General features: G+C 40.0%; 2 protein-coding genes across 5 annotated transcripts in view; both read right to left on the reverse strand.

The window, feature by feature from the left end:
- Positions 1 to 27,004, reverse strand: part of acaa2 (acetyl-CoA acyltransferase 2) — a 654,279-nt gene that overhangs the window by 488,767 nt on the left and 138,508 nt on the right. The gene's annotated exons all lie outside the window — the stretch shown is intronic.
- LOC137489725 (uncharacterized) overlaps positions 1,096 to 27,004 on the reverse strand; it is a 112,182-nt gene continuing 86,273 nt past the window's right edge. Inside the window, exons 5-8 of one of the 4 annotated variants that reach the window (XM_073910018.1) lie at positions 10,412 to 10,582; positions 8,732 to 8,911; positions 4,858 to 5,742; positions 1,101 to 1,674 (exon numbers count right to left, since the gene is read on the reverse strand). In XM_073910018.1, the coding sequence (XP_073766119.1) occupies positions 4,865 to 5,731 (867 nt within the window). In that variant the 5' untranslated portion in view covers positions 5,732 to 5,742; positions 8,732 to 8,911; positions 10,412 to 10,582 and the 3' untranslated portion in view covers positions 1,101 to 1,674; positions 4,858 to 4,864. The other 3 variants (XM_073910016.1, XM_073910015.1, XM_073910017.1) reach the window with 3 other exon arrangements.

The following is a 27,004-nucleotide window of genomic DNA, read 5'->3' on the forward strand; positions in this document are numbered from 1 at the left end:
TGGTCTAAAAAGGAAGGCGTTCTGAGGCGGACCGCTGGTGCGTTGCTATTTTGAGAAACTAAAATAGATTTTTCGTTAGACCAAAACAAACCCGGTCTAAACTCCTGCGCAGAGTTGCGCCTCGCTTACACACTGCTTAATACGCACAAGAGAGCAATAGGCAAATATCTTTACATATGAAAAAAATTTAAATATTCAGGATATATATATAGGATATAATAAGAATAGATATAGGATATAAATATAAAGGATTAAAATATTACAAAACATACTACAGGTATTTTCTAGCCTACATAAATATGAAAAATCACTGCTTTTATGTCTTCTTCATCTCGGGAGGCTTTTTTAGTTCATTCATAACAATTTGCTTTTGTATAATGTTATTATTATCATCAGTAATATTTATTATATGCATATTTATATTTGTTTTATTAAAAACAAGCTTAGATTTGCCCACCTGTCAGGTTTTAGACCATATGGGGCACAGCATGTGTTTTAGGATTCAACTCAGGTTTTTGAGCACACTTCATTATTATTGTTCATTTATTCGTTTGCTGGAAATTAGAACTGAATTTAGAAATAGTTTTGAAATAAATATTTGCACTTAACAAACGCAATTAATTATTTATAGACTAATTGATGTCTGTGCGTAAAGGTTTCCCTATCCAAGAGCAAATGAGAAACTGATCCATTATCTCTCATTCTCACGCAGTAGATGCTCTGTTTAACTTTTTTTGTTAAAAAAAATTGTTAACTTTTAACTGTTTGCTTGTAAAATGCTCAGTTTTTCCACTTAGACTTACTTTGCGTCCTGTAAATAGCGAATGCGCTCTTGGCACGATGCAGCTGACTCTTAAAGGGAATGGGAGATGAGACTCTGATTGGTTTATTCTCAAAACACACCTTTAACTCATTAAGAAAATAAACTCAACCCTTTTAGACCATGCGCCACGGCGCAAAGCGGATTTTCCTGTCCGTAAATTAGCAAAAATGCATTCTGACACGCCCTGATAGTGTTTGCACCCTGCGTTTTACCGCTCTGCGCATGGACCGTCAAAATAGAGCCCAATGTTTTTGAAAACAGACAAAATACCAAGATTCAATTCAATTCAATTCAGCTTTATTTGTATAGCGCTTTTACAATGTAGATTGTGTCAAAGCAGCTTCACATAAATGGTCATAGTAACTGGAACAGTGTGGTTCAGGTTTTAGTGTTTAAGTTCAGTTCAGTTCAGTTTAGCTCTGTTCAGTGTGATTTAATCATTACTGAGAGTTCAAACACTGAAGAGCAAATTCATCGATGCGTAGCTCTACCAATCCTGAACCATGCGAGGCAGTGGCGACAGCGGAGAGGGAAAAAAAACTTCACCTGATGGGAGTGAAGAAAAAAAACCTTGAGAGAACCAGACTCAGTTGGGCACGACCATTTTAATTTCTCCGCTGGCCAAAAGTCTTGTGCAGAACTTCATTCGCCGTGGTTTATGCTGGAAGATGGCCTCAATGAAGACTCGTCTGTCCCTGGAGCGTCGCTGGAATCAGACTCATGTTCTCCACTCCCCACGACCATCAGCGCAGCAGCAGCTCAGGATATGGCCTGGTCCCGGATATGGAATCCTTGGGATCATCACGTCGCTGGTCTTGGATCCAATCAGTGACTCCGCCTAATCTGAGGACCTCGGGATGAGTATCCCCAGGTGAAAATAGAGAATAAAGAGAATAATTAGCGTAGCTGCTGTTCATAGTGTATATAAGCAAGATGTAGAAGCCAGTGTGGAACCCGCTAGGTGATGCATTGAGTGTATGCTTTACTAAACAGATAGGTCTTTAATCTAGTTTTGAACTGGGAGAGTGTGTCTGAGCCTCGGACATTACCAGGAAGGCTATTCCAGAGTGTAGGAGCCATGAAAGAGAAGGCTCGACCTCCTTTACTTGATTTTGCTATTCTAGGTACTACCAGAAGCCCTGAATTTTGAGATCTTAAAGAGCGAGTTGGTTCGTAGCGAGACAGAAGGTTGGTTAGATAAACAGGAGCTAGATTATTTAGAGCTTTATAGGTGAGAAGTAATATTTTAAATTCAATACGAAACTTAACAGGCAGCCAGTGTAAGAAGGATAAAATTGGGGTGATATGATCATATTTTCTAGACCTGGTCAGAACTCTGGCTGCTGCATTTTGTACTAATTGAAGTTTGTTAATAGAGGATGCTGGGCAGCCAGCAAATAGAGCATTACAGTAATCCAGTCTCAAAGTCATAAAAGCATGGACTAGCTTTTCTGCATCTGAGATGGATAGCATATTTCGTAATTTAGCGATATTTCTCAGATGAAAGAAGGCAGTTTTTGTGACATGGGATATATGGTTTTTAAAAGTTAGATTGCTGTCTAATATGACACCCAGATCTTTTATAGTAGAGCTAAAGCTAACTTTGTATCCCTCTAATTGTAAATTGAGTTGCGAGATCTGCTGTGTGCAAGATTTAGGCCCAATAAGTAATAATTCTGTTTTGTCTGAGTTTAAGAGAAGAAAATTGTTGGTCATCCAGTCTTTGATGTCTTTGATACACTCAGTTAGTTTAGAAAGTTCAGACGTCTCGTCAGGTTTAGTGGAAATATATAATTGAGTATCATCTGTATAGCAGTGAAAGCTGATCTCATGTCTTCTAATAATGTCTCCCATAGGTAGCATGTAAATTGTAAACAGTAAAGGGCCTAAAACTGATCCTTGAGGCACCCCATACTTTACTGGGCAGATTTGTGAAGGCTGTCCATTAAGATTTACAAACTGGTAGCGGTCAGTTAAGTAAGAATTAAACCATTGTAGAGCCTGTCCCTGGACACCTGTAGACTTTAAGCGATTTATGAGGATATTGTGGTCAATGGTATCAAATGCCGCACTAAGATCGAGTAAAACTAATAGCGAGACGCACCCTCGGTCAGCAGCTAAGAGTAAATCGTTGGTTATTTTCACTAAGGCGGTTTCTGTACTGTGGTGAGCCCTGAAACCTGACTGAAACACTTCAAAAATATTGTTTGTCTGCAGATAAGAGCATAATTGAGTGGAAACAACTTTTTCTAGTATTTTAGACATAAATGGAAGATTTGAAATAGGCCTATAGTTAGCTAAGTTGTTGGTGTCTAGTTGCGGTTTCTTAATAATAGGCTTAATAACAGCTAGCTTGTAAGAGTTTGGAACATGGCCTATAGATAAAGAAGAGTTGATAATGTTAAGAAGAGGTTCTCCTATAGCAGGTAGCAGCTCTTTCAGTAATTTTGTTGGAATTGAGTCCAGCATACACGTAGCTGGTTTAGAGCTATTTATAATTTTTACTAACTCTTCATGTTCTATGATTTTGAAGCAGTGTAGGTTATTATTATGATTTAATGAAATATTTACAGGATTTGGAGTATAAGCCGGTGCAGAAAGTTTGGCATCTCCTATTTTCTGTCTAAAGCCTTCTATTTTATTACTGAAAAAATTCATGAAGTCATCACTACTAATTTGCGGTGGAGTAGTTTGTTCCAAGGATGACCGATTATTTGCTAATTTAGAGATGGTGTTAAATAAAAATCTAGGATTTTTATGATTATTTTCTATCAGTTTGCGCAGGTGCTCGGTCCTGGCAGATTTTAGAGCCCTCCTATAGCTGGACATACTGTCTTTGTACGCAATTCTAAAGACCTCTAAATTAGTTTTTTTCCATTTACGTTCCAGGGCGCGGGTTGCTGTTTTGAGCGCACGAGTATGACTATTATACCATGGTATAGTTTTAATCTCTCTAGCCTTTTTTAATTTGATGGGTGCCACAGTATTTAGTGTGCTAGTAAAGATGGCATCCATACTGCTGGTTACTACATCAAGATCATTTGAGTTTGCGGGTGCATTACGAAATAGAGAGAGATCAGGTAAGTTATTTATAAATTCATCTTTAGTTGACGGAACAATAGTTCTACTAGGGCGGAGTATTGGAGCGGGTTTGCTGATTTCAGGTAAACATAGCTTATATAGTAAGAGGTAGTGATCTGTAATATCATCACTTTGTGGTATAATGTCTACGTCAATAACCTCGATTCCATAAGACAGAATTAGATCTAATGTATGCTTTAAGCGATGGGTTGGACCCACAACGTTTTGCTTTATCCCAAGTGAGTGTATTAAATCCATAAACGCGAGCCCTAATGTATCATTAGCGTCATCTATGTGGATGTTAAAGTCACCTACAATTAGCATTTTATCAGTTTTGACTAGTAAGTCAGAAATAAAATCAGAAAATTCTTTTAGAAATTTGACATAGGGTCCTGGGGGTCTATATATGGTGATTAAAGCGAGAGATAACATAGGTTTTTGTATAGTATCTGGCAGCTGAACATTAAGCGATAATACTTCAAAGGAGCTAAACATAAGTCCGTTTCTCTGTTTAATATTAAGGAAATCACTAAAGATTGATGCAACTCCACCACCACGACCAGTTTGACGAGCCTCATGTTTATATAAGAATCCTGGAGGAGTTGCTTCATTTAAGCTAATATAGTCATTTTGTTTCAGCCAGGTTTCAGTGAGACAGAGTGCATTAAGATTGTTTTCTGTTATTATTTCATTAATGATAAGTGCTTTAGGTGCAAGTGACCTGATGTTTAGGAGACCAAGTTTTACGAAATTTGTATTTTCACTTTCTACTGGTTTTTCTGGTTTGATTCTTACTAGATTTTTCCTGGAGCACACAGTATGTTTATTTCTTAATCTAATAATACGAGGAACAGACACAGTCTCTATAGGATTCGCCAGATATGCGTTACTGATGTTTAAGTGGGGTGAACAAGAGTCTAGGTGGCTATAGTGTGAATTTTGTGAATTTTTACCTGCTAGTCAGATGGTGCGAAGTAGTCTGGAGATGTTGTCCGACAGGAGTTCAGCTCCGGCTCGACTGGGGTGCAGGCCGTCAGGACGGAAGAGCCTAGGACGCTCCCAGAAAAGATTCCAGTTATTAGCAAAGAGCAATTTCTGTTCTTTACACCATGTTATTAGCCATTCATTCAAAGCTAAAAGTCTACTGAACCTTTCATTTCCTCGGCGGTAGGTAGGAAGCGGCCCAGAAACGATGATCTGCGTGGCGGGCGAGGTGCGTCGAACCGTCTCGATCAGGCTCCTGAAGTCCTTCTTCAGGATTTCCGACTGCCGGAGCCCGGTGTCGTTTGTCCCCACGTGGAGGACAACGGCACCAGGGCTCTCGGCAGCGCCCAGGATGGTTGGAATCTGTGTAGAAATATTTTTCACACGGGCACCAGGAAAGCAGAAAGTACGTACTTTATTACCTTTTGAGGAGGCGGTACGGACGTGACGAACGATCGAGTCACCGATGATGGCCACATCGGGACCCGACTCGCGGAGAGGGGAGAAGCGGTTCTCCGTGGAGATCTCGAACACAGGCGGAGACGTTCTGCCCCGGGATCTGGGAAGCACCTTGCGCGGCTGCACCCAGGCGCCGTGGTAGCCGGGTGTCGGCGTGAACGACGCCTGGCTGAGCCGCGCCCCGGGTGCGCTGGGCCTGGACAGAGAAGGAAGCGGGGTTGAGGTAGAGGGAATGATGTGGTTGTAATTTCCACGTACCTTAGGTGATGAGACGGCCTTAGCATTAGGTACGGCGAGAAGCCGTTCCCGTAGCCGCGACCGTCTTACCACCAGCGCGCGGATCTGGGACTCCACTTCTTCCAGCTCCAGCTCCAACGCCTCCATCGATGCTTCTCCTGCACACAAGGACAGAGACGGAAGCGACATTTTACAGGGTAAAGAGCAAAGCCAGTAAGTCAAAAGTGTATGGTTAAAGAGGTCGGTAGCTTTAGCTGACCAGCGGCGCTAGCAGGCTAAAGCTACAAACAACAGGCGGATGCTCGAGGGACAGACCGTTTTTAAAGCAGTTTTGTTTGTATAAATGTATTAAGGGTTTGGTCACCCTAAGTAGGAGAGACAAATATGTAGCGAATGAGGAAGAATTTAATGATTAAGATTTAAATTGCGAGTAAATAGCCAGTCCAAACTTCAAGCACACAGTGTGTGACCGAACGGAGACAGTCCGTGAAGACAGTAATGAAGATGGAAAAACATTTAAAGCAGTGTTTCAGTCTTGTGCACGTCACTTCACATTTGACTACATGTCTGAAAGTGAAACTAATTTGAAGGAAATCACTAAAGACGCTTGAATCCTGAGTTCATGTCTGCTACAGTAAATGCTTTTAAAAACACATTAAAAAGGATTGCCGTATTTTCAGAGATGATTGTGAAGCGCAGTGAAGCTTGTATCTATGTGCACTGAGTGTCTTGTATGTCGTCTCTCCGTCTCCTGAAATTCCTTCTGGGTCAGAACTAATTGCCGCATCTGCAGAAACTGCCGGGTTCAGATAATGACCACGAGCTCGAAGCACCACTGACCCACAACACACTGACCAGGGCCCGTATTCACAAAACATCTTAAAAGGACAGTTTACCCAAACATGAATATTTTGTCATAATTTCCTCCACTTGTTCTTCTGTTGAACATGAAGAAAGACAAACTGAAGAATGATGGACAAAAAGAGGCTGCTTTTTACAAAAATAAAGTCAAGAATTTGGTTGTTTTAGCTCATTATATATAAGCAGTTTGAACAAGCAGGGAAAATTAATCTTCACATGCAATCACACATCTACATGCTGAAAACAAGCAGTCCTGTAAGATGCGCACAAAAGTCTCTTCCCCATGTAAATTCATGGTCCTCCCAAAATGCTCACTTTAACTTTCTCCTATATACAATCGGGGCCCCAGAGCTTAAGGGGCCCTCATCGGCGACTCTCCAAAAACATGCAAATCTCTGCAACATATGGATGAATATATGAATATGAACAAGCATGACCTGAGCTGGAGCCTTTTATGATATTAATAGAAGCTTGAGAGCTTTTCATAATATTTCCTCAGGGTCCATACATCGGCCTTTTAAAGCATCTGCTGCTGTCTGTGACCTGAAGACCATGGATTACTGTATGAAGGATAGTTTTGAGAGGTTTGCAATTTCTTTAAAGTTGTAATAGCTTCAAAATGAAATCAATTACACAGCGAAAATGCTTTGGCTACTTAGAGTTTTTGTCTTGTTTAAAGTCAAAATCTACTCATTTAAAGCAGTTGGGTTAATAGTAACCCAACAGGTAACTCAATGATGGGTTGTTTTGGCACCGACCTGCTGTTGGTTTATTTTAACCCTACCCTACTGAAACCTACCCTAGGCTGGTTGGCTGGTTTTAGCTGGTCGACCAGGCTGGTTTTAGAGGGGTTTTGGCCACTTCCAGGCTGGTTTCCAGCCATTTCCAGCCTGGTCTTAGCTGGTCAGGCTGGGAGATGACCAGCTAAAACCAGCTTGACCAGCCTAGCCAGGCTGGGAGCCCAGCCAAAACCAGCTATGTCCAGCTTAATCAAGGCTGGTCAAGCTGGTTTTAGCTGGATTTAGCTGGTCAGTTTTCAGCCTGACCAGCTAAGACCAGGCTGGAAATGGCTGGAAACCAGCCTGGAAATGGCCAAAACCCCTCTAAAACCAGCCAACCAGCCTAGGCTGGTTTAAGCTGGATTTTTCTGCAGGGAATCCATTGAGTTGTTAAAGTGAACCTAACAGTTTTGATTACAACGTAACTAATTTGTTGGGTTATTTTGCCAAAAAGTGGCTTGACCAATAATATCTCAAATATGTGTATCATTACCTCCAAAAAAAAAAAAAAAAAAAAAAGGAGAAATGAACACAGAGATAGAGAAAGCACTTTTAAATCAAATGCTAAAAAAGTGCTGGTAAAACAGACATAAACAAACAAAACGGAGAGGTAATTTGAAAAAAAAAAAAAAAAAACATTACTGCGTTAGAGCTAAAATAAACTTTATAACGCAAAAACAACATTACATATGCATATTAATAAAGCTGTTTCGTGTCAGTCAAATCAGTTGACTTTTAAAATTCTAAATTTAACTGTTTGAGGTATTAAATAAATATCCCAACAAAGGCTAAAAAATAACCCAAAAAAGCACCAAACATTTAACTAAACTGGTTGAGATATTAATAAATAACCCAATGAAGGTTCAAAATAACCCAACAAGTTACCAAATATTTTGGTAACACTTTACAACAAGGTTCATTAACTAATGCATTTACTAACATGAACTAATCATGAACAACACATGTACAGCATTTATTAATCATAATTGAACATTTACTAATGCATTATTAACATCCATGCTTGTTAACATTAGTTAATGCACCATGAGTTAACATGAACTAACAATGAACTGCTGTATTTTCATTAACTAACATTAACTAACATGAACAAATAAAGTAGTAAATGTATTGTTCATTGTTTGTTCATCTTAGTAAATGCATTAATTAACATTAACTAATGAACCTTATTGTAAAGTGACCAATATTTTTAACTCAACTATTGGGTTAAATAAATAACCCAACATTTTTCTTTTAAATCAAGAAGCATTTTCTAGACAAGCAAAACACATTGTCTTGATATAAAAAAAACTGTCAAAATTAAAATAGTTTTTCATGAAAACAAGCAAAATCATCTTGCAATGGGGAAAGCAAAATAATATATATTTTTGTTTTGATATAGTATTAAATCTTATTCATATTAAAATCAGAATTTAAGTGTCCATGTAAACGCACTCGGGGTGTGTGTGTGTGTGTGTGTGTGTGAGCAGCAGATGAGTTTGTCTCTTACACCTCTGCTGCGGGCCGGGGGTCAGTGGCTCCAGTGATGTGATTTACGAGTGTTTCCTCCGTCCGGAAGTGCAGTATCTGTGGCTGACGCTGGCGTTCATCAGCTCGTTCATCTTCAGCTCCACTCACAGACACTTCAAACACTCCACTGATGACTGTAAACCTCAGCATTCACCATCAGCTGAGGGACACCAGAAAAACCATTACTCACTGAGGGATCTGAGGCTCCGTCGACTCCATCCATCCATCCATCCATCCATCCATCCATCCATCCATCCATCCATCCATCCATCCATCCATCCATCTATCCATCTATCTATCTATCTATCTATCTATCTATCTATCTATCTATCTATCTATCTATCTATCTATCTATCTATCGTCTGTCTGTCTGTCTGTCTGTCTATCTGTCTATACCTACCTTCCATCCATCTCTCCATCAACCTATCTGTCCGCCCGTCCCTTCCTTCCTTCCTTCCTTCCTTCCTTCCTTCCTTCCTTCCTTCCTTCCTTCCTTCCATCCATCCATCCGTCCATTCACACATCTATCTATCTATCTATCTATCTATCTATCTATCTATCTATCTATCTATCTATCTATCTATCTATCTATCTATCTATCTATCTATCTATCTATCTATCTATCTATCTATCTATCCCTACCTACCATCCATCCATCCATCAACCAATCTGTCTGTCTGTCTGTCCGTCCATCTATCCCTTCCTTCCTTCCTTCCTTCCTTCCTTTCTTCCATCCATCCATCCATCCATCCATCAACCTATCTGTCCGTCCATCTATCCCTTCCTTCCTTCCATCCATCCATTCACACATCCACTATCTATCTATCTATCTATCTATCTATCTATCTATCTATCTATCTATCTATCTATCTATCTATCTATCTATCTATCTATCTATCTGTCTGTCTGTCTGTCTGTCTGTCTGTCTGTCTGTCTGTCTGTCTGTCTGTCTGTCTGTCTGTCTGTCTGTCTGTCTGTCTGTCTGTCTGTCTGTCTATCTATCTATCTATCTATCTGTCTGTCTGTCTGTCTGTCTGTCTGTCTGTCTATCTATCTATCCAATTATTCACACATCCACTATCTGTCTGTCCATCCGTCCGTCCATCCATCCATCTATCCATCCACATCTATCTACCTGCCTGTCCATCAATTCCTTTCTTCCATCCATCTGTTCATCAACCTATATAACTATTTGTCTGTCTGTCTGTCCGTCCGTCCGTCCAGATGGATGGAGCCACAGGAATAAATTATTGAAGTTTTTTTGTCCTGATGACTATGAAGTGAGGGCAGCACTGTGGCTCTTCTCACAGCAAAAAAGGTCACTGGTTCGAGTCAGTTGTCATTTCGGTGCTCTGGTTTCCCCCACAGACCAAACACATGCGCAATACTGTATTTGAATTGGGTAAACAAAAATGGCCTTATTGTTCGACTGTGTGTGAAAGCGAGATGATATGGGTGTTTCCCAGTAATGGGTTGTGGCTGAAAGGGCATCTAATGCATAAAACATATGCTGGAATAGTTATCGTATAAATATTATACAAATAAGGGACTAAGCGGAAAGAAAATGAATGGATGAATGACTATGAATTGAAATGTGTGTAATATATATACACAGCATTTAGCTGGACCTGACAGTAGAATGAAGTTCTGCAATACTGACACTGCTGATGTGTGTGTACAGTATGTGGATCTGCTGATGCGGTGCTGCTGATTCTGTGTTTATGAATCGAGTCTGGAGGGAAGAGGCTCATCAGGTCAGAGGTCGTCGGTGTCTTTCTGGCCGGTCATCAATCTCTCCATCCAGCTGATCTGCTCCAGGTCTGGCTTCAGTCTCCACCGGACACCATGAAGAAAAAAAACACAGATTCATGCTGTCATTTGTTTTACAAGAACATACAAATTGCAATGTTTTAGACATTTTATAGTAGGAGTGTTCCTGTTTTTCCACAGTCTGATGTGAATAACTCGTGGCTGCTTTCAGTTAGTCAGCGTTCGCCATTGAGATAAATGTGAACAGTAATAGAGAAAACCTCCAGGTATTACAGATATCACTGATCCTTAGTCTTTGTCTCTTAAGTATCCTGCTATTTTGTATTGCATTTCTAAACCGTTTTTCTCAGTGGCTTTAGTGCATTTCTCACAACACTATTTACATTTGCTCAACAGTTAAAGGTGTAGTAGGTGGTTGTCTTCAGAAGCATGTGTTGTGGTGCTGGTTGAAAGTCTCGTCACAGTCTAATAGTAATGATTACTGTAAATGATCTAAATGTACTTATATGTATTTTTATATTTTGGGTAAGGCATAAAACAAAAAAATGTTCGTCTAATTTAATAGAGTCGGGCCGACATCTCTCATAATTCCGATAAGTAGCCCAATCTGTCTGTCAGCAAATGTAAATTTGAACAACTGCGCAGCCTTTTGTACGCAGCTCCGCCGACCGCCGCGCATACACGAGAGAGAGCATGCGCGTGATCTGTAAAAACCTGCTAAATCAAAACTTTTTAAAAACCTTAATCAATATTGGAGTTACCTTTGCACGCTGGAGAAAGGATGACACCATGTCTGAAGGATTTCTCATAGACAGGTTATGTTCTGTTTTAAAACTGTTTTAACTGATGTAACGTTAGATGTTGTTACAAATGCGTTTTATCTTCACAGAAGTGTTGTTCAGCCACTAAAATCTTCCGATGAAAGATTGAAGACTATTTTCAGTTTCATAAGGGACCTTTTACAGCATCGATAATGAAGATTTTAACTAGTTTAACAACAAAACACAAGTAAATAGCGCTATTCTCCCTAGTCTCTACCTATATTGTTTACCATGCAACTCTAAATATTCGCTCTGAAATCGCATGTTTGTTTGGCTTGCACGCCGCCGGGCAAGCACTAGTCGCTTTTAACACATGAGAGAGGGTTCTTTTGCTGTGCTCGTGTTTCAGGAGGCGTGGCTCTAGACGGCAGGGGAGGGACTGTGAGTCAGAGATTTATGCTAAGCTGTTAGCATTGTGGAAGATCACCTACTGCACCTTTAATGCCTTTCTCAAAATAATTAGTACAAACTGCAAAACCTGAGTGATTATTATAAATACCTTTCAATCTAATTTTGACTATTTTTTTGTCTTTGATGCCTTTTTTCACTTGTAATTGAAGTTTGATCATTCACTCTTCGTCAATCTACCTTTAAATCGAGCCTTTTTCTCTTCCATCTCCTAAACCTCTTCAGCTCGCAGTCACACCACATCAGCAAATAAAAGTGCGAGCATCATCCAAATCAAACCCTAATTTTGCTTGTCCATTTGGAGCCCAGCAGAGATTCATTCATTCATTTTCATCAGATTCATATTTATCAAGTGTTGCCACAACGGAATGAACCGTCAATTATTCCAGCATATGTTTTCAGCAGCAACCCAGTACTGGGAAAGCCCAGAGATGTTATTCTTTATTTTATTGTATTTTATTTAGCATCTTTCTTTTTTATCCCCAACTTTTCTATCTCCTAAACCCCTTTAGCTCACAGTCACACCATAACAGCAAATAACAGTGTGTAAGGCATCCGAACCAAACCCTAATTTTGTTTGTCCGCCCAGCAGAGATTTTATTTTCTATTTTATTTAGCATGTGCTGCCTTTTTTTTGTTTCTTTTCAATTTCAGTATTAAATAATATATATATATATATACTTTTCAATCTAATTTTTACTATTTTGTTTGTGTCTTTGATGCCTTTTTTCCACTTGGGATTGAAGTTTGATCAGTCATTCTCCATCAATCTACCTTTAAACTGAGCCTCTTTCTCTTCCATCCTCAACTTTTCTATCTCCTAAACCTCTTTAGTTCACACCACAGTCACAACAGCAGATAACAGCGCGAGCTGCATCCAGACCAAACCCTAATTTTGTTTGTCCATTTGGAGGCCGGCAGTGACACTAATAGCCGCTCTTGTTTCCCCGTGACTACTTTCAGGCGGTCAACACACTCCATCAGCTCTCTCTCAAGACTCCATTTAGACTTTCATCTTCAAAAACCCATTTTTTCCCTCAAATATCCACCTTATTTACCCTCTGCAAGAGTGTTTTGCTGGGTTACATACTGGACGCTTCTTCCCATTAGATGCAGCCGGTCTGTGGCCTACTGACAGATATCAGTCCATACCGGGTTCAGATGAATATTTGTAGCTTTTTGCCCTCAGAAAAAGCTTCTTAATTATTAGGATCAAAGGTTTGGAGTAAGGCGTTAAGTGGCGTTTCTCTTTGATCAATCGCGCACCAGCGTTCAGGACGTCGGCTAAATTGTGAGTGACACCAAACTGCCCTTTGAGCTCATTTTTGTAGAAATAAGCGCATTGTGTGTTTGCTTTACCTGCTGTTTGAAGTATGCATGCTTTTTTCTGTCGACTTTCCTCCAGCGAGACCCTCATGAAAGGCGCTTTTGGCCCTGGCGGGTCTGCTTGGAGAGAGCTGGGTAATCTGGGCTGAAAGAAAAGGAATTTGCGCTGATTATGTGAAGTGGAGCCGGGTCAGGCGGATGGAGATGCTGAAGTGAGCTTCACTCTTGCTCTTTGTTATTACACTGAAAGCCTGCAGCCAGCTCGGGATATCACAGTTCTGTGCGTGTTATTAGAGAAAATGTGCTCTCGCTGAGACTGTTTCCCATCAGGTTCCCCCTTTCTGAAGCACATGTGGATGGAGCATTTATTTACACACTGTAAAAATCTGTAAATTTGCAGGTTTCAGTATTTCGTAGTGCTGCAAAATATATTGTTTGAGCATTGACGCACATCTGCAATAATCACACCGCAATATTAGATTATTTATTAAGTGAAGTTTATTTCAAAAACTAATTTCGAGAGGAGCACGCGCTTATGATTGATATCACCTGGTCCACATAAGCTAACACTGATTTACCAATCAGACGACTCCTTAACCACTATAAATAACCAGAGTATCTTACTTCAGCCATCTTCGTCTTGAAGAATCCCCCCTTCCACCCCTACTCCTCCCATTTCCTTGTCAGGGCGGCACGGAGGCCTAGTGGTTGGCACCACGGCCGCACAGCAAGAATGCCGCCGGCTCGGACTCCACCTGGCCCGGTCGGCGTTTCTGTGCGGAGTTTGCATGTTCTCCTCATGTTTGCGTGGGTTTTTACCGGGCTCTCCGGTTTCCTCCCACAGACCAAAAACATGTAACAAGTAAATTGACAAATCTAAATTGACAGCATAGACACTTCATAGCATCAATCTACCTCCAACATTATCAAGCAGGGGAGTTCTCGAGACCTACCTGAACTCTGACTTCTCTCTCGCCCTGCAACGGGGGGAGCCCCTGGCTCAAGGATCTCACAACCTCAGGGCTCTCCTGGAACAGCATGCCAAACACACTCCATAATCAATCATCAGCTAAGGGCGAACTCTTGAAATATATATATATATATATATAAATTATTTATACAATGGTGACCATCTACGGAGACCCGGAAGGGATGTAATTGGTGGAAGAAAAAAAAACACAAAATGATAGGAAAACATATTTTTAACTTTTTTTTGTTCCCTTGCTAAGATGTTTTGCGTTATCTCGCAAAACTGTTTCTCTACAAACACTTCCTGTTCACTTCATTCAATTCAATTCAATTCAATTCAGCTTTATTTGTATAGCGCTTTTACAATGTAGATTGTGTCAAAGCAGCTTCACATAAATGGTCATAGTAACAGGATCAGGGTAGTTCAGTATTTAGTGTTTAAGTTCAGTTTGGCTCAGTTCAGTGTGGTTTGAAGTCATTATTGAGAGTCCAAACACCGAAGAGCAAATTCATCGATGAGTAGCTTTTCAGATCCTGAACCATGCAAGCCAGTGCCGACAGCGGAGAGGGAAAGAAAACTTCACCAATAGGAGAGTGAAGAAAAAAAAAACTTGAGAGAATCAGACTCAGTTGGGCACGATCATTTTGATTTCTCCGCTGGCCAGGAGTCTTGTGCAGAGCTGCAGTCTCAGCAGTGGAGGCTGGAAGCTGGCCTCAGCGAAGACTCGCCTGTCCCTGGAGCGTCACTGGAATCAGTCTCATACTCTCGACTCCCCCATGACATTCATGTAATATGGTGTGTACAGAAGCTGATTTGGAATCAGTTTATCATACGGAGCGTGTCCGTCAGTCAGCACTTATGCATTCACCGATTCAGAGGTTGCATATTAGGGGTGCTGATCGACCCACAGCTTTAATGGAAAGAAAGTGAATTCAGACATTTTTATATTAATTTCAACATGCGTTCAAGATTCAAAATATAAGAAAAATATGAGAAAATAACTAAAAATAGGATATAATGGTAAAATATGGGAGAAACCCGGCAAAAACAGGAGGGTTGTCATGTTTGAAGTGAAGTGTTTTTGAACAACGTTTTTGATAGGGAAAGCAAAGCATATTTGCGAGGGAACACAAAACCTTAAAATATGTTTACCTATCACTCTTTTTTTTTACCCACCCATTTTTTATCTCCACCATCATGTCCTTTCCAGGTCTCCGTAACCATCTTATTTTATGTTTAATTGTTGAATTTCTGAATTAGAATATTGTTAGTCTCTACCAAAAACCAAGCTCTATTTATTTCACTTTTATCTCTGCTCTGTGGCATTTATATACAGCGAGGAAAATAAGTATTGAACACATTGTCATGTTTTTTCCTTGGAAAGATATTTCTAAAGGAGCTGTTGACATTGAATTGATCCAGATTTTGATAAAAACCCAAACAATACAAACATAAAAATGAAATAAAACAAAACAAATCTGAAGAATGAGTTTTGTGTAATAACAATGAAATGGCAGAAGGAGAACTATTGCTAAACTAGTGAGTTTCTTTACAACAGAGTGTCAAAATCTTGATGGTTCTGTGGGTCTCGTCTATCAAATCTGAGCTTTATTCTGTATTCTCTATTGGATTCGGATCAGGTGATTGGTTGGGCCATTCTACAACTTGATTTTCTTTCTCAGAAAGCATCTAAGAGTTTCTTTGGATGTTTTGGATCATTGTCTTGCTAAAATATACACCCTAGTTTCATCTTCATCCTCCTGCTAATGTAGATGTTGGACTGAAACAGCCAGGGGTCTCAAACTGCCAGCCCGCGGGCCATTTGCGGCCGACCTACCTCCTCCCTCCGCCCCGCAACTGACATCAAAATTATAAAGAGATTCGGCTCCCAAAACGTATATTTTTGAACCTCTATCATTGTTCTTCAGCCGCATCTAGCCACATGTGGTTTTGACCCCCACCTAGTGGACATTTAAAGTACTGCACTAAATGTTTGAGTTACTTTCAGTTTCTCTCAGCATTTGGGCGAAAGTAAAGCACATGCAGATTATTACTGGGGCTAATTTAAACGTTGAAATATATGTCGGTAAGTGCTTTATTTTTACTAAAGCTATATATATATTGTGACCGCTACGCCACTGTCGTGGGGATGCAGCTTTTTGTTTGGAAATCAAAATGGAGTTGACATCAGAATCCAACGTCAGGCAGACCTCAATGTCCAGCGTCCAGCCTAAAATCAAGCAAACATCATTGTCAAATGATGTTACAGCTTGACTTTGTGTTGACGGATTTTGGTCACTTTCTAACAACCTAATATCAACCAAATATGAACGTAATTTGACATCGTTAGTTATTGGACATCGAAAAGCGTTGTCTGTAGACGCTGGCTAGACATTTAATTTTGATTATTTGACGTCATGACCTAAATCTAACCTAATATTAATTCCTTATAATGTTGTGTACCTGCTGGGAAACAACTAAATGCACTACAGAATGTTACGTTTACACACATCCACAAATTACATGTAAACGCATCAGCTTTTGCAGTGTAATACTTACTACTCTTGAGTACTTTTTTCAAAGTCTTTTTACTCATACTTTGAGTAATACTCACAGCAGATACTTTTACCCTACTTGCGCTACATCTTTAGGCAAGTAATGGTACTTTTTTTTTTTACTTGAGTATGATTTTAAAGTACTCTTACTACCACTGAATACAATATAAATGTGCCTGCATTTAAAATAACCTGGTAATTATACACACTTATATATATTTTAAAATACCCTGGAACATAATAACATCTATCACTTATAATATACATATGCGAACAATGGTGACACATACTGTAAAGTCCCACAGTTCTGCATTTGTAAGATATGCGAAAACTTCACAGCAATAAATGACATTTTAAAATGTAAAATATTTCATATTACTGTATATTTTGTATCAGACTTCTTTCATACTCTACCATGCTAATTAATGTGTATGTACACAGAAGAAGCCGTGACATGATTTGTAGAGTGTGATTGAGCCGACACAATAAACAAACAAACAAACCAAAACAAAACAGCGAATAATGTAGTAAGCGGGGAGTGAATGCAAGTTAGCGCACATCATGACATGGCTGGTCATCTCAGCATGAAAACAAGAAAACAAACGTCTCTCAGCTCCTGGTCATCCGGACTCTCTGTCCTTGTCCACATCTCATCCACCTCTCTCCGACAGACTGGAGAAAGGAAAAAACGTTTGGGGCAAAAAAGAGAGAAATAATTGGATTCCCAGCTCCCAGCACCTCCTCCTCTTCCCCCACGTGTCGGACACCCCTAATTAACAACAGGGAGAGTCGGAGAGAGCCTGGAGAAAAAAATCTGCTGTTTGGATTGAGCAAAAAAAAAAAAAAAAAGACCGGCAACATATTGTCTCCTTCACGTCCGCGCGGGCTAATAACAGCTAGTGGCTGGTGCAGGAGAACGAGAAGGCGTCAAAACCTGGCAAAGTCACTCATTCATAAAATCTCAATGTGTGACTATAGCTCTAATTACAGCCCACGTCGGCCTCAATTAGACCACAGCTTTTCTCTCCGCGTTAACTCTTAATTAATGTATCGGCGGTTAATTACAGGTTTCGCGAGAGGGGCTTCTGTCAGACGCTCGCTGGTTTTCTCAGCGGGAGTTTTTTTTTGGTGGGGGGGCGGGGGGTATATTCTTTACATCAGCTCTGTTCCAAAACCTGCCTTGATGCCTACGGCCTGCACAGACAGCTGCTTGTTAAAGCGGCATTCTAATATTATTAATGGAACCCCATATAGAAATCTGATATATGGTAATATATATGCAAATTACATAAATGATGTACAAGTTTATATTTAGTTTTTACATATAAAATGTAATTTATGTCAAAATATTACAATTTATTTAAATATAAACACACACACACACACACACACACACACACACACACACACCTACTTATATACAACCATTGGAATTAAAAGTGTGTACAAATGCCAGCCAAACTATCTAATTGCTTGTTAACGTAAGTTTCTAATCAGCCAATCACATGGCAGCAACTACACGCATTTAAGTGACTTTGAACGTGGCATGGTTGTTGGGACCAGACGGGCTTGTCTGAGTATTTCAGAAACTGCTGATCTATTGGGATTTTCACGCACAACCATCTCTAGGGTTTACAGAGAATGGTCTAAAAAAGAGAAAATATCCAGTGAGCGTCAGTTCTGTGGGCGCAAATGCCTTGTTGATGCCAGAGGTCAGAGGAGAATGGCCAGACTGGTTCCAGCTGATAGAAAGGCAGCAGTAACTCAAATAAGCACTCGTTACAACCGAGGTCTGCAGAAGAGCATCTCTGAACACACAACACGTCCAAGCTTGAGGTGGATGGGGTACACCAACAGAAGACCACACCGGGTGTCGCTCCTGTCAGCTAAGAACAGGAAACTGGGGATATTTTCTTGGCACACTTTGGGTCCATTAGTACCAATTGAGCATTGTGTCAATGCCACAGCCTAGCTAAGTATTGTTGCTGAACTTGTCCATCCCATCCCAAGAAGAAGAAGAAGAAGTCACAGACCTTAAAGGAACAGTTCAATCAAAGATTAATAATATGTACTCTCTATTTACTCACACTTCACTTGTTTCAATACTATAGGAGTCATTCAATTATATTCTTTTTGTGTTCATTTACAAAAAGAAAACTCAAGAAACAAGTGAAGGGTGTAATGATAATGGTGAGTCATTTTTAGGTGATCTCTTTAAAAATGCATGCAGGTAAACTTTTTCCTTCATGATGATTAAACTCTATTAAACTATAATCCCAACATTGGATATCCTGCGATTCGACAATTGCGGATGCACACATTGCGATATCGATGCTGAAACGATATATTGTGCAGCTCTAACTTAACTATAGGATAGTTGTCTTTACTACTTGTCTGTCCTCTGCAAACAACTCGCTCTCACAATGTTAGTGCTGTGTTAGCACTATTAAAATCAATTTCACATAGATATAAAAACAGATTTAAAATAGATAAATAGATTGAATAGATAAATAAAAAACAGCTAAATAGATAAATAAAATAGATTGTTGTGTGTTCTTTGATTTTTCGTGAAGTTTCACGAACTAATTTCGAGAGGAGCATGTGATAGGACTACATCTGATCCCTATTGCTAACTAGCCAATCGGATCATTCCAAATTTCATATAAATATCCGGCCTGAACTTCATTACTCATCTTCGTTTTAGAAAACCCGCCTATCCATCCCTTCTTCCTCCTCCTCAATTCTAAGTTCGGGCAACACGATGGCTCAGTGGCTAGCACTGTTGCCCCACAGCAAGGAGGTCATTGGTTCAAACGCTAGCTGAGCCAATTGACACTCTCTGTGCGGAGTTTGCATGTTTTCCCCGTGTTCGCGTGGGTTTTCCCCAGGTACTCCGGTTTCCTCCCACACAAAAAACATGCAACAAAAGTTAAAGTCACAAGCACCTACTACGTAAAATTAGCGGTCTATCATTGGGAAGTAATTGAGAACTACCTGATCTCATATCCCTCCTAATGCTTATTAACCAGGCGGGAGCCTTGGGCTCATCTATCTTCGAGCTCAGGGTTCTCTCCCGAGACAGCATGCCAAACTTGCTAAAATAGTCAAGCTAAGTGTGAACTCTTGAATTATTATTCATCATGTGTATGTAGACATTACAGGAAACATTTCATTATGAAAATGTACTTGAAAGTTCTGGAAATGTCTTGGAAAAGTCGTGGAATTGTAATAGTAAAAGTGTGTATGAACCCTGTACAATGTATCATGTTTATCATGAACATTGACATTGACCAGCTGAGCATTTCTGTGTGGAGTTTGCATGTTCTCCCCGTGGTGCTCCGGTTTGTAGTACAAACACATGCACTATGGGTGAATTCATTCATTTGTTTTCTTTTCGGCTAAGTCCCTTTATTAATCTGGGGTCGCCACAGCGGAATGAACCGCCAACTTATCCATCATATTGTAACTTTTCATTGTTTTATTCATTGCAGTCACATTGAAAAGGTTAACCACTAGGATATTAGTGAAATACTGAGGCTAGCAAATGTTTATTCTATGCATATATATTTTCTTTCCCAAATGGAAAACATACAGGTTCACTGAACGATGCACTCAAAAACAAAACTAATAAATCCCCAAACTCTTTTAAACTTCTCCCAAACCCACACAAAACAACAAATGTCTTAGCTGTTTGATGATGATCCCTTCTTCTGAACAAAAAAAAACATTGAGTGCATTGAGTCGTTGATCCACTTCTTCAAACTCACAGTCAACGGTTGAACGAAACTTCATGATGTCCTCAAAGAAAAATCGTCCAAGATTAATCAGACATCATACCATTACAACATTATGGAAGTCCTTAAGCTGAGCTTAAAACTCTAGATTTCCCAACAAATACTTCACAAAACTATTATTAGCTTGAAGTAGCCTCAAAGAACCACGTGCTCCATAAAAAAAACGGTAAAGTCTAGATCGGATATGCGGCCGGCCGGAAGTGCGATATGCACATTAATAAAGCTCCATTTTTCATGACACTGTATAACAATACAGTACTGTGAGGGTTGGGGTGGGGGTAGGCATTAAAAAATACATTTTATTGGGTAATTTAATAGATAACATACCTAATACTCGTTACAGCTACAGTTTTTACATTACTGTGACGGTTGGGTTTAGGGTTGGGGTGGGGGTAGACGTTAATAAAATACAACAAATGTGAAATGTAATAAATAATAGAAATAATTCGCGTTAACTTCCGGCCGCAAACGTATCCGCTCTAGCAACAACCTAAAAAAACCTCTTTCCTCTTCTTCTTCTCACCTTTTATACCTCTATGTATCTCACCAGCACCCTCTAGTGCCCTGTAGTTGCCATTAGAAAAGTCTTTTCCTTTCATTTACCATAGATTAAAATAACAATGGACAGACATTTCATTCTGTTACAATATGTTTTACATAGCGGATCCCCTTCCAGCTGCAACCCATCTCTGGGAAACATCCATACACACTCATTCACACATACACTACGGAAACTTTAGCTCACCCAATTCACCTGTACCACAAATCTTTGGACTGTGGGGGAAACCGGAGCACCCAGAGGGAAACCCACACGAACGTGGGCAGAACATGCAAACTCCACACAGAAATGCCAACTAATTCAGCCGAGGCTCAAACCAGTGACCTTCTTGCTGTGAGGCGACAGTTTGAACAAACTAACTAAACAAACTAAACTGCCCGCAGTGTATAAGTGTGAATGAGTGTGTATGGGTGTTTCCCAGTGATGGGTTGTGGCTGGAAGGGCATCCGCTGTGTAAAACATATGCTGGACAAGTTGGCAGGTCATTCCACTGTGGCGACCCCAGATTAATAAAGGCACTGAGCCTTAAATGAATGAATGTGGTCTATACACTGCTACTTTATAATTGTGCATTGCCTTCACAGATGCACTCTTGGGCTATTTCCCTCATGCAGCGCAGCGTGTTGACTCTCACACACGTCTGCGTGTCTTTTCACCGCTGTCTGCATTGTCTTCAACCAGGCAGTATTTTACAGCTCCCGGAGAAGAGAACGAGAGATCAAGATCATCGCTAAGAGAAAGAGGTGGCGAGCGAAAGAGAAGAACAAAACCCGTGTGAAAGAGAGCAGGAGGTGAGAGGGGGACGTTTGGAAGTGTGTTCGCGTCCAGAAGGACTGACATCCAGAGAAAGGAGGAGAAACTCTGGAGGAGAATGAGAGCGTTTTTTCTCCTGCTGTCCCGGCTCCCGCTTGCCTCTCCACGTGTTAATTACACATGTAAGGCCTATTATAACCCTGCGAGGACACCTGCTGACTGGGAAAATGAAGGCGGCGTACTCCAGCGCCAGACTCACACACACCGACTAAAGATAATAGTTTCCCTCCTGCATTTTTTTCACAGGGTGCACGCGGTAACTAACTCCGCAGACGAGGAGAGTCGGGGAACATGGTTAGCATGGAAATGTTCTGTGGCCGAGCAGAGCCTGGTGTTTCATTTAAGGCGTCGGAGGCTGTGGAGAGGAAAAAAACGTGTGACTGGTTGAGAGCCGGCTGAGAGGCTGTGAGGACGGCTGACACGGAGAGTTTAAAGCAGAGATTCACTCGCTCTGCTGTAAATGATGCAGATGCACACTTCTGGAGGTAGCTCTGACGCCTTAATTGAGCAGATTCTCTGAACAGATTCACACCGATTAACAGATTTGAGCCACATCCATCAAAGACTATCAGAAACCACAGAACAGCGGCCTTAACTACCAATTAGAACACCATAGCAACCACCTGTAACAGCTTATCAACAGTGGAACAAAGTCTTAGTAACTCAGAACACCATAGAAACACCATAGCAACCACCTGTAACACTTTAGCAACAGCAGAACACAGTTGCTCAGAACACCACAACTACACCATGGCAACCACCTGTAACAGCTTGGCAACAGCAGAAGAAAGTCTTAATCGCTCAGAACACCCCATAAACACCATGGCAACAACATTAACAGCCTAACAACAGCAGAACATATGTTTAACAGTGCACCAGAACACCATGGCAACCCCTATAACAGCTTAGCAACAGCAGAACATATGCTCACCAGTGGCTCAAAGCACCACAGCAACACCATGGAAAGCAGCTGTAACAGCTTAGTAACAGCAGAACAAAGTCTTAACAATTACTCAGAACACCATAGCAACACCATGGCAACCACCTATAACAGCTTAGGAACAGCAGAACAAAGTCTTAATCACTTTGAACACCATAACAACACCATGGCAAGCACCTACAACAGCCTAACAACATATGCTTTACATTGCCTCAGAACATAATAGCAGCACCATGGCAACCACATACAACAGCTTGGCAACAACAAAAGAAAGTCTTAGCAGCCACTTCTCATACAATCGCAACACCATGGAAACCAATTATAACAGCTTAGAAACAGCAGAACAAAGTCTTAGCGACCACTCCACTTACAATAGCAACACCATAGCAACCAACTATAACAGCTTAGAAACAGCAGAACAAAGGCTTGATCACTTAGAACACCCCAACAACCACTTATAACAACTTGACAACAACAAAAAAGTCCAAGCAACAGCTGAACATACAATTGCAACACCATGGCAACCAACTATAACAGTTTAGAAACAGCAGAACAAAGTCTTAATTACTTAGAACACCATAACAACATGGCAACCACTGCTTGTTAACAGCCAAACAAAGTCTTAGAGACCACTCAACATACAATAGCAACACCATGGCAACCACCTACAACAGCTTGACAACAGTATAACAAAGTCTTATTCACTTGGAACAACATGAAAACACCATGGCAACCACCTACAACAGCCTAACAACATATACTTAACATTGCCCCAGAACACCATAGTAACACCATGGCAACCACCTGTAAAAGCTTAGCAACAGCAGAAAAAAAGTCTCAACAATCATTTTAAACACCTTAGCAACACCATGGCAACTATCGTACACTTCGTACACTGCTTCGCAACAGCAGAACAAAGTCTTAATCACTTAGAACACCATGGCAACAATCTGTAACACCTTGCCAACAGCAGAACAGATGCTTAACCTTTTACTCAGAACACCACAACTACACCCTGGAAAGCACCTGTTACAGCTCGGCAACAGCAGAGCAATGTCTTAATCACTCAGAACACCACAGCAACACCATGGCAACCAACTATAAAAGCCAAAGAAGAGCAAGATGTATGCTTAACAGTGCCTCAGAACACCATAGCAACACCATGGCAACCATCTGTAACAGCTTGGCAATAGCAGTAAATTTTTTAACAATCATGCTGAACACCACAGCAAAACCGTGGCAACTAACGTACACTGCTTAGCAACAGTGGAACAAAGTCTTAACAACCCCTCCACATACAATCACAACCCCATGGCAACAACAGCAGAATATATTTTTAATAGTGCCTCAGAACACCATGGCAACCACGTATATCAGCTTAGCAACAGCAGAACATATGCTTAACAATGCCTCAGAACACCACAGCAACACCATGGCAGTCAATTGTGACAGCTTAGTAACAGCAGAACAAAGTCTTAACAATCATTCAGAACACCATAGCAACACCATGTCAACCACCTCTAACAGCTTAGAAGCAGCAGAACAAAGTCTTAATCACTTAGAACACCATGCCAGCACCATGACAACCACATACAACAGCTTGGCAACAACAAAAGAAAGTCTTAGCAGCCACTCCTCATACAATCGCAACACCATGCCAACCAACTATAACAGCTTAGAAACAGCAGAACAAAGTCTTAGCGACCACTCCACTTACAATAGCAACACCATAGCAACCAAATATAACAGCTTAGAAACGGCAGAACAAAGTCTTATTCACTTAGAACACCATGACAACACCATGGCAACCACCAATAACTGCTTGGTAACAGCTGAAGAAAGTCTTAGAGACCACTCAACGTACAATAGTAACACCATGACAACCACCTACAACAGCTTGGTAACGGCAGAACAAAGTCTTAATCACTGGGAACACCATGACAACATCATGGCAACCACCAATAACAGCTCATCAACAGCAGCACAAAGTCTTAATCACTTAGATCAACATGACAACACCACGACAATCACCTATAACAGCTTGGCAACGGCAGAACAAAGTCATAATCACTTAGATCACCATGACAACACCATGGCAACCACCTATAACAGCTTAGAAGCAGCAGAACAAAGTTTTAATCACCTAGAACACCATAACAACACCATGTCAACCACCTATAACAGCTTAAAAACAGCAGAACAAAGTCCTAATCACTTAGAACACCATAACAGTGCCATGGCAACCACATACAACAGCTTGCCAACAACAAAAGAAAGTCTTAGCAGCCACTACCCATACAATCGCAACACCATGGCAACAACCTATAACAACTTAGAAACAGCAGAACAAAGTCTTAGCAACCACTCCACTTACAACAGCAACACCATAGCAACCAAATATAACAGCTTAGAAACAGCAGAACAAAGTCTTATTCACTTAGAACACCATGACAACACCATGGCAACCACCAATAACTGCTTGGTAACAGCTGAAGAAAGTCTTAGAGACCACTCAACGTACAAAAGCAACACCATGGCAACCACCTACAACAGTTTGGCAACAGCAGAACAAAGTCTTAATCATTTAGAACACAATGGCAACCACATAAAACCACACAAAACAGCTTGACAACGGCAGAACAAAGTCTTAATCACTTAGAAAACCATGACAACACCATGGCAACCACCTACAACAGCTTGGCAATAGCAGAACAGAGTCGCAATCACTTAGATCACCATGACAACACCATGGCAAGCACCTACAACAGCTTGGCAACAGCAGAACAAAGTCATAATCACTTAGAACACTATGACAACACCATGGCAACCCCCAACATCATCCTGGCAACAGCAGAGCATTGTGGGATACATCCGGCCTCTGGACACACGTCCTCATCAATATTTCACCACTTACTCTCACACTAATTGATTCAGTGTTTTTTTTAAGACAGGATCATGTGACCTGGCATTGTTTATCAACACATCAAACACAGCTTCACATCAGCAGCTCCTTCAAGGACAAACAGCGAACGAAACAAGAGCATTCGGGTTTGTTTTTAAGTCGTACAAGGCCATCTGAGCACGTGCAGATTCTCCTGAGCTTCTCCTCGTAATGTCTGCTAATCTGCACAGCTGCAGGCCTCCAGATCGACCTCCTTTCTGCAGTTTGAGTACATGAGTAGCTGCTAATATCATGTGAATCGCGTTGTACTGTATGTTTATGGAGATTTATTTAGGCCAACAGCATCTGAGAATATTTTTTTTTTCTTCATGCTGGATCATCATGTGCCTAAGAAGGACAAAAAAGCATGAAGTTAAACAAAACTGGATAAAATAAAATAAAATAAAATGAAAGTGAATGAGTTGAATGAGTTGCAAAAACATGCATAATAGAGAAAAACATTAAACAATAAGAAATAAATACTTTAATTAAAATCAATTTTGAAATAAAATAAAGTACAGAAAAATACTATGGTGGTAATATTTTTTCAATTGTCATTTTCTTTTATTTTCAAACAGACAAAATTATTAATAGAGTAATCTTTTTTTTAGTTTGAAATAAATTTATTTTACTAACTCCAAAGGCAGATAATTTAGCTTGTTTTAAGTAAAATCACACAATTTGGACTCATTATTTCTAAAATGTAAAACAATATTTTTTACTCTACATAATTTATAAGAATATATATATATATATATATATATATATATATATATATATATATATATATATATATATATATATATATATATATATATATATATATTGTGATGATGTTTAGCAGAGCAAGGAAATTTTTACAGTACGTCTGATTATATTTTTTCTTCTGGAGAAAGTCTTATTTGTACAGTTATTGTCAAAATTATTAAACTTTTATAAAAGTAAAAATCCCCTAAAAAATTATGAATATTTTAATTCTCTAAACATTTATTAATTATGAAATCATGTTTAAAGTTATAATACAAATATTATTACTAAACTATTATGATAATTGTATCATTAAAAAGTGCAATGATATTGTCAAAATTATTAAACCTTTTTTTAAAGGTAAAAAAAAACATCTCTAAACATTTATTATTAAATAAATAGTATTCCAAGTTTTTAATATTTATAATAGGTGATGCGGTGGAGTAGTAGGTAGTGTTGTCGTCTCACAGCAAGAAGGTCACTGCTTCGAGCCTCGGCTGGCTCAGTTGGCATTTATGTGTGGAGTTTGCATGTTCTCCCAGCGTTCGGGTAGGTTTCCTCCGGGTGCTCCGGTTTCCCCCACAGTCCAAAGACATGTGCTATAGGTGA

This window comes from Danio rerio, chromosome 8 (genome assembly GCF_049306965.1).
Source record: "Danio rerio strain Tuebingen ecotype United States chromosome 8, GRCz12tu, whole genome shotgun sequence".
NCBI lineage: Eukaryota > Metazoa > Chordata > Actinopteri > Cypriniformes > Danionidae > Danio > Danio rerio.